This window comes from Pituophis catenifer, unplaced genomic scaffold, assembly GCF_029215685.1.
Source record: "Pituophis catenifer annectens isolate HBS135680 unplaced genomic scaffold, rPitCat1.0.hap2 SCAF_1, whole genome shotgun sequence".
In the NCBI taxonomy this organism is placed as follows: Eukaryota; Metazoa; Chordata; class Lepidosauria; order Squamata; family Colubridae; genus Pituophis; species Pituophis catenifer.
Genome location: NW_027256881.1, coordinates 23,490,880 through 23,505,524, shown reverse-complemented (window position 1 = coordinate 23,505,524; position 14,645 = coordinate 23,490,880). Strand labels below are relative to the sequence as shown.

The 14,645-nt window shown below is 39.4% G+C and overlaps 1 protein-coding gene across 4 annotated transcripts in view; it reads left to right on the top strand.

Moving 5' to 3' along the window:
* EFR3B (EFR3 homolog B) overlaps window positions 1–14,645 on the top strand; it is a 138,545-nt gene that overhangs the window by 83,224 nt on the left and 40,676 nt on the right. For all 4 annotated transcript variants that reach the window (XM_070932186.1, XM_070932184.1, XM_070932185.1 and 1 more), the window contains exons 5-7: window positions 2,043–2,164; window positions 11,469–11,618; window positions 14,160–14,294. In XM_070932186.1, the coding sequence (XP_070788287.1) occupies window positions 2,043–2,164; window positions 11,469–11,618; window positions 14,160–14,294 (407 nt within the window). The remainder of the gene's footprint in view (window positions 1–2,042; window positions 2,165–11,468; window positions 11,619–14,159; window positions 14,295–14,645) is intronic.

The following is a 14,645-nucleotide window of genomic DNA, read 5'->3' as shown; positions in this document are numbered from 1 at the left end:
GTACAGATGGAGGTACCTTATTTTGCTCATATTCATATCAACAATCTTTAATTAAAAGATTCCTCAAGTCTTTTGCTACTTTATTATTTTTCAGCCAATAAATGCAATTCATTTTAAAATATTATTCCAAAGAAAGATATAACATTAGTTACTGTACTTAAACTAGCAGCTAACTACAAATTGAATTTCTCCCATTGCTTTGTTTTTATATGTCCTGGGAAGATTGGATGATAAAACTGCAATAATATAATTATTCAAGACTATTGTATACTGTCTTTAATTTCCTTCTCTGTCTTGGTTGTTCTGAGAACTCCTTCCTGCAGCTGGAGAGGTACCAGGATTTCAAAAATTAGATGGCATTGTACATACATTTTTTGCATAGGCAATATTTAAAATTCATTCAGTAGAAAATGTTCCTGCTGTTTATGAGAAGAAGCCATAAACTATTTTGATAGTAAATGAAGACATTCCAGAAAAATATGCATGCATACATTTTGATCTCTTCATAGGAGAGGCTGCATGATTCATAGCTGAGAAGAGTGAAAGTGAAGAAATTTTGCTTTAGGTTTCAAGAAAACTGAGGCATAAACTCCACTGAACTCAGTGAGACTTAGGGATACATGAGAATTCCAGAAATTGAAATCAATGTTTCTCTTATTTTAAATCTTAAGAAGCCTTTTCCCATGGTGTAGGGTTAGAGTTTAGTTTAGTTTAGTTTAGTTTAGTTTCGTTTCGTTTCGTTTCGTTTCGTTTCTAGTTTAGTTCATAATTCCTCTTCATTTTATTCCTTCAACAACTCTGTGCTTTAGATTTGATAACTTCAGAGTCACATATGCAAGGATAGAATATTATTTGTTCCCTGATCAGTAAATTTAGTACAGTATGCTGGTAAAGGAATAGATTGGGATTGGACTGGAGAGATTTTATTTCCTTTCCACCTATCTCACTGTGGGGCTACTCTAGGAGGCTTTTAACAATAAAAACAGAGAAATGAAAAGAAGTGTAAACATAATAGTAAAGTAATGGAACAATAGAATAAACAATGAAAAAGAAAACAATGATACAGCGATATGAGAATAAAAGATGGGCAGTTGGGATCCATGTTCAAATTCAGTCTCAAGGTGGGAAACTTCTTAGGTGGCACCAGGTTTGTCTTTATCAAATAATTTGCAACATTATTTATATTCACCGGGTTTATTTTTGTTTTTTTACTCTTAGGTCAGTTCTCTCATCTATTCTCCCCAAATCCATCACTCACTATGATATTCTCCTATTGGATCCCTTGGCTTTACATTTAAAATGGTGCAAAATTCCAGCTAAAAAAAATGGTTTTTTTCCCCTCCTGTCTGACACTTGACACAAACTGTCATATTATTGTCAGCTGTTCCCCACTGAACTCATGGAAAAATAATCCATACCAAAACTAGGGTTCTATATACTGTATCTCTTAACCATAAAAAGGCCAATTGAAACTGAAACGTCCATACTCAAGAATCATTTCATCCTTTTCCTTCAGATAACAAAATGCTTTGCTGGCCCTGCCTCCATTAAGTGAATTCTGGAGAGAAGACCTCCTCCTGTAAGAGACTTTGAGAGCCACTAAAGAGCCTCAGATAGGAGAAATTTAATCCAGAGTTCATATAAAGCCTCAGATGAGGTAGAGCTGCATAGATTAAAAGCTGCTTGATCCCATCAGTCTAGGAAGCATTGCTCAGTTTGGAGTAATCTGTTGCCCTTTATCTGCGTTGTGTCCAATATCACATTTTATCCCTAAACTCAAGTCTGGTGTGTTTTTAAACATAACTTTCAATGTGAACTTGAATTTTGAAGAAGATAAATCCCTAGTACCATATGTCTCTTATATAAGTGCAAGTTGTGGCTTGTTTTGCTGACCACTACCCTGCTTACATATTTTTTGTTGTTGTTGAACTAAAAGCCTCACAAGGACAGACATTATTTGGTGATTTTAATAGATTGGTTCATGAATGCAGTATTTTTAATGTCTCCTTTTCTCTGTTCTGATGCTCCTTTCTCTTCTCCAGTTTGTGAAGTTTGCAAACATTGAAGAAGATACTCCGTCTTATCACAGGAGCTATGACTTTTTTGTCTCCCGCTTCAGTGAAATGTGCCACTCCAGCCATGATGACATGGAGATCCGGACAAAGTAAGTAGAGACTAAAGTGCAGCAAAGAGCAACAAAGATGATTAGGGAGCTGGAGGCTAAAACATATGATGAACAATTCAAAACACACTGACAATGTCTCCTCGAATGGTGACGAAATGTTTCCAACCAAATTGCCAAGTACAGAGCTCAAACTAACAGCCTAACTACCAACCCGAGCTACTAATATTCAAGCACATTTCATACGATGAGCGATTGCAAGAACCGGTTATGTCTAGTTTAACAAAGAGAAGGATTGGGGTAACATGATAGTAGTCTTCCAGTATTTAAGGGGCTGTCACAGACGAGAGGGAACCAACCTATTCTCCAAAGCACCTGAAGACAGGACAAGAAGCAATGGATGGAAACTAATCAAGGAGAGAATCAACTTAGAAGTAAGGAGAAATTTCCTGACAGAACAATTAACCAATGGAAGTTGTGGGTACTCCATTATTGGAGGTTTTTAAGAAGACATTGGACAGCAATTTGGAATGGGATAGGGTCTCCAGTTTGGGTAGCAGGTTGAACTAACTCCAAGGTCCCTTCCAACTCCTCTTCTGTATTCTATGGACCTAAATGGGTGCTGGTGGCTTTAGCAGCCTAAGAAATTCTTGATTTTCTACTTTTCTACTCCTTTTGTCTTCCCGACCGCTACTCAGTAATGGTGTTAACCACACAGTTAACCAGATCAAAAACTTAGTGTGTCCTAGGCTTGGTTACTGATGACCTTGATTAGATTTTTGAAGGACGTAGCTGTGTGCTGTGCAAATTTCCTTCCTAGGTTTATTTTATGATTCACTGGTACTGTGCAGACTCAGAAAATGGATAAATTCAATAATAAGGTTATATATATTCTGCAGAAGAAGCCATATGGTACCTATACACAGCATGCTAAGCTCTTAAAGCAGGTTACAAAATTCTTCTTTTTTTTTTTCATGGTGTGCCCAGCTATTTACATAGATAACGTTCATACTATTCCCTTTCAGGGTAAGCAACATTAAGCCAAGCATAGAAAAGGAATAAGAAATAACCAAAGATACTATGAAAGAGAAAAAAGGAAAAGGGGAAAAAAAGCTAAATCTAGGTTATAACAACTCCATTAACTCCATCTTCATATATGATCTGTTCTTGCAAGCTTTCCACCACATACATATACTGCTGTATACATTGCCTTTCATTCTTAAACCTCTCTTTTTTTGAAGACCTCATCAATTCCATCTAGTCCAAGGATGAAATTCAACCGGTTCTATCCAGATCGCGCGATACAGTAGGGCCAATTATGCGAAGCCCCGCCCATCCGCCCAGATGTCATGATGTCCCTTTTTTGTGACAATTTTCGGCCTCTGCGCATGCACAGAAGGCTTTGCGCATGCGTGGACGGCTGCGGGTGCAAATGAAGCGAGCCAATGCGCGGTGCACGCACATTTGCAAACCGGTAGGGAAGGTAAGTGAATTTCACCCCTGATCCCAACTGAATAGGATAATTTTTTTCTATCATGTTGTCATGGCCTATGTGAAGCAGCGTAAGGAAGTAAAGTACAGAGAGGTATAATAAACGGGTTTGATATATATAGTTGGTTTCAATTTTCTTTCCTTCCCCATGCCTTTAAGCTTACTTTTTCTTACTGCCTTTCTGTGCTTTGCATAATGCAAATTATCTAGTGTGGTGAACATGTATGTACTGAATGTACGTATCAGTGGTGGGTTGCCCCCGGTTTGGACCGGTTCGCAAGAACCGGTAGTAAAACTGGCGGGAGGCCCCGCCCACTGCCCTGGATGTTGTCATTGGTGATCTGCGCATGCGCAGAAGCTTCTGCGCATGTGCAGAAGCAAGGTGCAGGCGCAAGAGCGCACGCGCGTGATCCCATTTCGAACTGATAGTAAAGATAAGTAGAACCCACCCCTGGTACATATGTACTGTATGAAAATATAAACCAGATAAATATTTATTTATAATTTTTACAAATAAGGAGTGAACACACAGAATACTCCCCCCTTCTCCTATGTTCCCCACAACAACCCTGTGCGGTGGATTTGACTGAGAGAGACAATTGGTCCAAAATACCTGGCTGGCTTTCATAGCTAAGGTGGGACTTGAACTCATGATCTCCTGCTTTCTAGTCTGATGCCTTAATCACTAGACCAAACTGGTTCTTATACATAGCTTCTACAATATGACCAAATATTATACAATATAACCAAATTTACATGATATATATTGTATAAAATACATTAAGAAAACTAAGATCATGGCATCTGGCCCTCTCAATTCCTGGCAAATAGATGGGGAAGAAATAGAGGTAGTGACAGATTTTATTTTCCTGGGCTCCAAGGTCACCGCAGATGGGGACTGCAGCCAAGAAATTAAAAGACGCTTGCTCCTGGGGAGGAAAGCTATGGCAAATCTAGACAGCATACTAAAAAGCAGAGACATCACCCTGCCGAAAACAGTGCATATAGTCAAGGCTATGGTTTTCCCAGTTGCAATGTCTGGCTGTGAAAGTTGGACCATAAGAAAGGCTTAGCACCAAAGAATTGAGGCCTTTGAACTATGGTGCTGGAGAAGACTCCTGTGAGTCCCTTGGACTGCAAGGCGATCAAACTGGTCAATCCTAGAGGAGATCAACCCTGACTGCTCTTTAGAAGGCCAGATCTTGAAGATGAAACTCAAATATTTAGCCACCGAATGAGAAGGAAGGACTCACTGGAGAAGAGCCAAATGCTGGGAAAGATGGAGGGCAAAAGAAGGGACGGCAGAGAATGAGGTGGCTGGATGGAGTCACTGAAGTAGTCAACGTGAGCTTAAATGGACTCCAGAGGATGGTAGAGTACAGGAAGGCCTGGAGGAACGTTGCGCGATGGGTCGGACACAACTTCGCAACTAACAACAAAATTGTATAAAAACAAACTAATATAAAACATAGAATGCAATAGCGTAACAACCATATTTCCAGAACAGGCAAACCACCTAACTCCATTTTAGTAAAGTGTAGCATGCTACACTGATCTATGTGTAGCAACTAATAATTGAATATTGCAGAAAACCCCATCTTTCAATCAGTGGAATTGAATAGTATCTTCCTAAATTCACTTTGCATTCATAGTAGCTTTCTAGAGTCACTTCGTAAGTCAATGCAGATATTCAGTCAGTGAACATAATTTCAAACAGTGTTATGCCTTGGAAAAAATCCTTTTTTTTAATGACCAAACTCTCATGATATTTTCAAGATTTTAGATTTTTTAAAAAAGAGAGAACAATAAGCGCCATCTAGTGGTATAAATAGATGCCAAGTTGCCACTGCAGCCCTTCAAACATAACAATTCTCAAGAGAGGAAAATGTGCTTTTGTCTTCCAAAAATAGACATAGAAAGACATAGAACTGGTGTGTTGGAGTCTTCCCCGCCACACCATTCTACCCCCATGCAGTTCATGAGTGCATCTGTGGGATGAGTTCCCCCAGTTTTCACCACCATTGGTGATGTCCATCTTTGACACCACAAATGTTATCTCTAAAATGTTTCCTGTGACTCAGTGCTTGGAACCTAGATAAATTTGGGGACAGCCAACAGTACCTGCATTTTGGGGAGTTTAGACACTGTTCTAAGGGCAAGCAAAAGCAACACAAGAAACATTAATCCTTCTTTGTATATCATATGTTCAGCATATTTCTGGAGAGGCTGCCTTCAATCCTCAAGTTTCCTAGGGCACATGGCAGTCTAGAAATTCTGCATGATGGCAGAGGGTGTGTAGTGAATATGTACGATTTTAAATAGTGGTGACGTTAATCCTAAAACAGGATTTTAGAAAAGAAACTATTTAGACTGTGAAGTCTATTCTCCTGCTAATAAAGGCCCTCTTTTTATCTCCTGTATGTCCCTTTTTTAAATATTCAGTAAACTTTTATTCTACCATATTAGCTTTGGGTCTCCTATTTTCCTTTCCCCACTGTAATTGTGCTTTCAGTATCTCCCGTTTTAGACCGCCTGTTTACATTTATTATTAGATTTTTGTCTTGCCTCTGTTTTAGTTCAACTCAAGGCAGCAAGGCAGTATTATATCTAATATTCCCACCTCCTATTTTCTCCACAACACATATGAGGAAGGTTGAACTAAGAGAGAATGACTGGCCCAGAATCATCCAGCCAGTCTTTTATGCTAACGGGGAGCAGCAGAATTTATCTTCTGATTTCTAGCACAGCAGCTTAACACTACATCAAAGTGGTTCTCAAGTTAGTCAGAATTAACCAACCTTTTTCTGCTTTTGTCCCTCCTCTAAAAGAGAAATTTGTCAACAAGAGAAGTCAAGAATTTCTTGAACCATTTCTGGTGGAAGCTTTCCCCCCCACCCACCCCCCCCCCCAGAGATGTGATGGTGGTTATAGTCCTGCATCGCTAATAATTCATACCATTTTAGAATTTCTGAGGTTTGCCTTTGGAAATCATCATCTACATCTTCTTTTTGTTGAGCAACAAGCAAATATCAGTTACAGCTTTTATTCATTCCTCCATTTATTTTACCCAGTTGCTCTCTCTTGCACCTACTTTAATTTTGGGGCAGAGATAGGTAATTTAACATACATCCTCCCTTTCTGTTGCTTTGGTTTCTGTGAACAAATTATATATTTCAGTTGCTGATGTAATAGATATTATTAGAGCACACTTTCACTCATTTCTGCAATTCACAAAACTTTGTCTGGGTTCTTTATTTCAAGAGCGTTGTCTTCAACTCCCATGGGTTGTAACTCAAGGAGTTGACATCTGCACATCTTAACATGGCTGAGATTGAGAAACATTGCTCTAGACTCCATCCAAGAGAAACATTTATATCTTCAATTCTCAAGTATAGTTAAGTATGGAACACATTCTTGACTTAGAATTACTAGACACCCTCCCCACCTCAAGCTCACCTAAAAAAAACTATTTGCTTGCTTATTCTTTATATTTCTTATACCCTCTTACTCTTCAAGAAGTAATGTTACAATAAACTATAGTAGAGAGTTGTTCAATTGAGCACATAGTCCTTTCAAATACTGTATTTTTCGGAGTATAAGACGTTCCAGACTATAAGACGCACCTACTTTTTTTGGTGAGGAAAACAAGAAAAAGAAATCTGCCTCTGCCTCCCAGCAATTTTGCCTCCTTGCAGCAAACAGCAAACAGCCTGCTTTACTTTCATTTTCATTTTCAGCATAGCTTGATTAGCAAAAGAAAAAAAAAAATCTGCTCCCAACAATTTACCTCCTTGCAGCAAGCAGCAGAGGCCATGGAAAACAGCTGAGAGTCAGGGGACAATCAACTTGTGCCAATTAGGCTGTGCTGAAGCTGAAACGAGCTGTTTCTTCTTGCTGCTTGCTGCAAGGAGGTAAACTGCTGGGAGGCAGTGGCCAAAGGGTGGGGGCCAGAGGGTGGGCAGGGGTACATTCAGTATATAAGATGCGCCTAAATTTTCACCCCCTTTTAGGGGGGGGAAAGGTGCATTTTATAATCTGAAAAATATGGTACATAGCTTTCCTAAGTATGTGTTCTCTTTCTCCTGTTAAACTTCTCTATCAAACTCATAGTATAGTAATCTATACCGATATTGTAAGTCCTATCTTGTTAAATCTTTGTCAAGGCAAGTTGAGGAAGAATGAATGGAGTTTTTCCAAGAAAGAAAGACGAGATCCATGGCCTAGAACCAAATCCCTGAGTGAGTTTGACAGATGAATCAGGCCTGATACAAAAAATGTCATAATGGCGTGAAGTGGTTCATGCCGTTTCTAATTCATCATGGCCAGTGGTGGGTTTCAAAAATTTTTATTACCAGTTCTGTGGGTATGGCTTGGTGGGCATGGCATGGCTTGGTGGGCATGGCAAGGGAAGGATACTGTTAAGTCTCCATTCCCTCCCCAATCCAGGGGAAGGTTACTGCAAAATCCCCATTTCCTCCCAATTAGCTGGGACTTGGGAGGCAGAGAATAGATGGGGGCGGAACCAGTCAGAATTTTTACTACCGGTTCTCCGAACTACTCAAAATTTCCACTACCGGTTCTCCAGAACTGGTCAGAACCTGCTGAAACCCACTTCTGATCCAGACCCAAAGTATTTGCTGTAGGCTTAAAGCCTATTTGCTTGTGTGCCCAGGACGCTATGAAATGAAATAAATAAATCTTGCTTTTTCAAACTTGGGTGTAAAATGTACACAGATTGTTTCCTGGTGATGGTGCCCAGCATTAATTTAGTTTATAGGCAGAAAGAATAGATATAACAAAAGCATTTCCTAAATCGAAGAACTTGAAAATTGGAAGGAGAAACTTTGACTAAGTTGAACTTCCACTTTCATTTCAACAAAGGTTTTCCAAAATTTAATTTATATATCTATCTATAAATCTACTTAATCTATTACTTATAATGGTGGTAAATATCTTTGCATCTTGATTAATTAAAGAGATGGGCTGATAGGACTCAATCCTTTCTAAGTCTTTATCTGGTTTAGGGATTATAGATATCACCGTTCTATTCCATGACAACGGAACTTCTCCCCCATGTAAAATTCCATTAAATAATTTTTGCAATTTTGGTATTATTATTGGTTTTCCAAAATTTAAAATGTTCCCCCATGGTATCCAAACTGTATTTGAAAAATTCCTGATTAGATTTTCCTAATTAGCTTGACTTCATTATTAAATTGTTCTATAAAAAACCTAGTTCCAATGTTACATTGAAATTTAGATACAGTAATTTAAATCCGTTCCATTTATCTTGTCCTCAAGAACTGAGAAGCACCAGCTTTACACCCATCAGATATTCCAAGCATGCTGTAATATCTTCATCACTCTGCTATTTTCTATACTGGTTCCTTCCATTTTAATTAATGAGTCTTGTATTCCTATCCATCTGCCATTTGTAGCAATTTTTCATGTTAGCTGAGATGGGTGGGATTAATCGCTAAAAATAACAACTGAGGAATATGAATCTATTCAATCAGTAGGCCCCCTCAATCTTCCAATTTTCCATTCCTGCAATATCGCAAGAATGATTAAAACAGAATTCTGGATGTGATCGTCATTTTATCTGTGGAAGTCATAGTCACCAAAAGGGCAAATTTCATAGAGAATCCCCCTTCCCTTTTGATAAATATGATTCTTCCTATAGTACAGGGGTGTCAAATTTCATTGAGGGCTGCATCAGGATTGTGTTTGACCTTGGAGGGCTGGAATGGACATGGCCAGGGTGGGCGTGGCCAGCTCAATGTCATTCGTGTCGGGGGCGCCTGTGGCGGCTCGAGCGGTCTGACAGCAAAAACGGGCTCCTGAGCTCCATTTTTGGCTGCAACAGCCTCCTGCAACCCTCTGCTAGCAAAAACGGAGTCGGGAGGGCCATGGGTCGGTCCTTTGCTGTTTCCAGGTCGGCCCCGCAGGCCAGATCTAAGCACCTGCGGATCCGGGCCCCAGGCCTTGAGTTTGACATCCCTGCTCTAGTAGAATCTGATGCATATTATTTACTGCTAGCCAGCTCTGTGTCAGCCATAACCCCTTTTAAAAGCAATTCATGTTTCCTTGCCCTCCTCTTCCCCACCTACCAAGCACTGTGGGTTGCTGCTGTCTTAGATCTATTTTTGCATCTGCCCACTATCATGCTCCCTGCTGTTTCTAGGATGAATTGTGTCCTACAATTAATCTGCTAAGGGTGTGTTTTAATTGTTTCGTCTTGCTCTGACAAATATGGAAGCCTGGAAAAGCTTTTCAGAAGCCGAGGGATAATGAAAAGCCAAGGCTAAGGGTGAAGGTGGTAGTTTACAATATAATAAGCCAGGGGGTCTTTTGATGTAGTCACCTAATTAGTGACTAACACTCTTCAGCTAGTTGCCTCTTATTAATGCTGTTGTTTTTATTCTTTTCTACATGTTTTGGAATTGAGGGTTGGGGGCAAATGTCCTCCTCCCTCATATTAGGGTTAAAATTCTGTGCCACCTGGTTTGGCAGGAGGTTCAGAACAGATTAATGTGAAAGGGTTATTTCAGTTGAGTTTTAAATTTACTGATGAAATTCACTACCATGCCATACATTTGAGCAGATGCTTAGATTTTTATCCTTATTTTGAGGGAGAGAGGAGAATGTTTGTTTGTTTGTTTTATGTTTGTTTGTTTATTTGTTTGTTTGTTTGTTTGTTTGTTGTTTGTTTGCTTGTTTTATTAAATTTATATACCGCCCTACTCCCGAAGGACTCAGGGCAGTGAACAGGCACAGAATAAAATACAATAAATACAAAAGTTAGAAACATAATTAAAACCAAATTAAATAATTTAGCCCAAGACAATTAAAAATCCCAATAATTTAAAACAACTTTATGTTATCATAAAGTACCATGTTCCAGAGCAGATTATCCAGTTCAGGAATACTAAAATAGCCAGGTGCAAGGAAATTGACTGCAAAATACAGAGTTGTCTCTCTTGTCTTCACATCACACATCCCCTTTTTTCTTACTTCTTTGATGGGTAGACTGCCAATGGATGAACTCAAAGTAACACATTCCATTATTTACATGCTCAAATTGTACATGCATAATGCTCAACTTGGATCTGTTATTCTTACATTGCATTAGTAATGTAATATTAATGTTCATTTTTGATATATATGTTAGTAATTATTTCTCTAGCTACCAGTCACCCAAAAGTCCTAGAACAGCATAGATTGTTTTCTCTCCTACTCCCCTTACAATGATTTCATCAAATTCACTAAGCTAAGAGAAGACTCTGGACCAAGATTAAAATGGCCAGCTAAATTATGTATAGCCTATAGAAAAATAACGATTTGAACTGGAGTGTTCTGGATCTTTGACATTCTCTAACTGGCCTGCTGCTACCATGATCATCTTTGTGCATTGAATTTGCTTATTTCATTGTTTGTACTGTTTAAAAATAATGAACAGTTTTTTGCTGTGGCTCTTGATGTCAAAAATGCTTTTTAAAAACTTTGTTAGAAGCCATTGTTACCACAGGGTCTCCCTTCTAATTGCTGAAGAATCACTCCTATCTCCCAAGCACCGAAGTTTTCAAACTTCCTTGGTTCAAAGTGCCCTTAGCAGTTCTCAAACTGTGCGCTGTGACATCCTGGGGTGCTGCAGCTAATTCACTAACAGTTCTGTTTATTAAGTAGTAAAATATCCCACAGTGCCTCTATGCATTCAGTGTGGCACCCTAGGAACCATTGCCCGAGAATATACAAGTTCCGTATCCTTCAGGAGTCAAGCATTACAAAGAGATACAAATAGAAGGAAAACCCCATTTCCTGTTACCTTCTTAAAATTAGTCTTTTACTCCTAAAGGATCCGGATGTCTGGCATCAAAGGACTACAGGGTGTGGTTCGGAAAACAGTTAATGATGAGTTGCAGGCAAACATCTGGGACCCTCAACATATGGACAAGATTGTGCCTTCGTTGCTCTTCAACCTTCAGCATGCAGAGGAAGCAGAAAGGTACCTGGAATTGTTGGTATTGTTCTTGCAAAATTAGACTTTGCTATTCGTGAAAATCTAGAATTGGAAATACATCAGACTTGCCTAGCAAATTTGATACCATGAACCCTATAATGAGTAGCTTGGTCTCCACAGAAAGTACTGTAATTATTTGTCTCCTTTAGGGTACATGCACGACAACATCTGCTCATCAAAGATGTAGGTTACCTCCAAACTGATTTAATCTTGGATTCATTTGTTTCGTGCCTGAACTGTAACATTCCTACTACAGTCTCTTGCACTTTGTCTTTTTTCATGTTTGTCTCTATGTTTATATCACTTAAATCACTAGTTAAATTAAATTAAATTACTAATTTAAGTGATTTTGTGATGCATTTAATAAGTAGCAATTATATACCGCTTCACAGTGCTTTACAGCCCTCTCTAAGATGTTTACAGAGCCAGCATATTGCCCCCAACAATCTGGCTCCTCATTTTATTGATCCCAGAAGGATGGAAGGCTGAGTCAACCTTGAACTGGTCAGAATCAAACTGTAGAATTGCATGCAGCCGGCAGGCAGCAGAAGTAGCCTGCAGTACTGCATTCTAACCATTGCGCCACCGTGGCTCTTAGTAGGTTTATATTGTGACTTTCCTCTAGACTTTCCTCCATCCACAAAATAGCACACAGTTTTATCCTAACACCATCTTTCTGAAGAAGTTCTTCTAATCCGTCTATTAAAGTGATTTAAATTTGCAGCCTTCTCTGTATTTGGTGGCGCAGCAGACTAAAGCACTGTTAAGTAACACCAGCTGCTTGCAATTACTGCAAGTTCAAATCTCACCAGGCTCAAGGTTGACTCAGCCTTCCATCCTTTCGAGGTAGGTAAAATGAGGACCCGGTTTGTGGGGGCAATAAGCTGACTTTGTATAAAAAAGAACACCGCTTGGAAGGGCCCGAAAGCCCTACTAAGCAGGTATATACAAAAGTATGAAGGCTATTGCTTAACGCATTGTAAGCCATCCTGAGTCTCCGGAAAAGGGCGGCATATAAATCGAACCAATCAATCAATCAATAAATAAATAAATAAATAAATAAATAAATTTCCAAACAGTAAATTGCAGAGTATAACTTCTTGTATGAAGAATTTACCTTTATCTATCCTGACATTCCCACCATTCTGCTTTATCAAAGTCATGAACTTATAGAATTCTAGAAGATTTATGAAACAGAAATAGTTCTATTCATTCTGACATATATCAGAGGTGGACAACCTATGGCTGCAAGCCACAAATAGTTTCCTAGCATTGTGTTGAAAGACTCCCTTCCCAGAAGCCTGGAATGTAACACTGACCTTTGGAGTAGATGGTCAAATTTTAACCGCATGATTTCTCATGATTTTGTCTGCAAAGGAGAGAATGGGACCTATGAAACACTGGAAACCCTTCCTGCTGCGATCCAGGCTTTCATATAGCCTGCCAGTACAAACCATGTTCTCAATTTTGACAGGATCATTCTGACATGTTAGCATGCTGTAAGGCATATGTAAATAATTGAGATTTTCTTTAAACTAACAGGAGAAAATGTATAGTAATTCAGGAATAGACTAGTTAGAAACCAGAAATTTCCACGTTCAGTCCTTGACAATTTGCAGGCTGCCTTGAAAGAGGCTTTGACTGACATCCTGGAGAGCGATTGTGCTCAGAGTACACAATTCTGGCCGGCGAGACTTAAGAATTTTTTGTAAGGATATGCCTTACATTCCTAAATTCCTATTTTGGTGTGATTCATTGTCCTGACACAGATTGGTTTGCATTCATTAGATCAATTTTAGCACAGAGACAAAACAATGATCCAGAGGAGGCCGTCTTCCTGATCTCTGCATGACTCATCAAGTGTCTGTATCATTCTCGAGATGTGGATCATATGGAAAGTTGTGGCTGTTGTCTGCAGAGAAATGAACATTTCCTGTACTGTAATCTTTTCCCTCTAATAAAATCTTTATTAAGGGAAAGTGTGCCTCCAATTTTCATTCCATGTGCAGAGAGAAAGAAATGAGCACTTCAGCCCCCCAAAGTCTCTTTTTAAGCAAAACTAGGGGGGGGGATAAGGGACGCAGTGACTCAGTGGCTAAAACGCTGAGCTTGTCAATCGAAAAGTCGGCAGTTCAGTGGTTCGAATCCTTAGTGCCGCATAACAGGGTGAGCTCCCATTACTTGTCCCAGCTTCTGCCAATTTAGGAGTTCGAAAGTACGTAAAAAATGCAAGTAGAAAAATAGGGACCACCTTTGGTGGGAAGGTAACAGCATTCCGTGCACCTTTGGTGTTTAGTCATGCCGGCCACATGACCACAGAGACATCTTCGGACAGCGCTGGCTCTTCGGCTTTGAAATGGAGGTGAGCACTGCCCCCTAGAGTCGGGAATGACTAGCAATATGTGCGAGGGGAATTTTTACCTTTACCTTTTAGGGGGAAAAAATGCTACTTGCATTTTGTCTGTGAAATGGATGTTTGACATTTAAATTGTAGCTGCTTCATTTTCCCTTCCTTGTTTCCTTTAGCCGTTCTCCCTCACCTTTGCAAACAACGGAGAAGGAGAAAGAGAACCCAGCAGAGCTGGCTGAACGATGTTTGCGGGAGCTTCTGGGTCGGGCAGCCTATGGCAATATTAAAAATGCAATCAAGCCTGTCCTCATGTAAGTCCCTCGCATTGTGTGTTCTACAGCTGCCTTGGTTTCCCCTGGGAGATGTTTATCAAAACTGTGTGCATTGAATTTCTTCTTCCTCACACTTAACGACTCATGGGCAGAACAATGATGATGATCACTATTAATTAATAGTATTAATTAATATTAATACTAATGTTTTCCTTCAAGTGTTTTTCCAAGAAATTTGGGGATATTGCACAAAGTGATCTCATTTTACTCCTGTAAATTGTAACAAGGCTGTGAATTGGTCTAAGGCTAGCAAAAAGCTTAATTCCACATTAGGCTAAATCCCAGTTTAGCACGTGAATGGTGATCCCTTTAAAATAAATCATCTTAAGA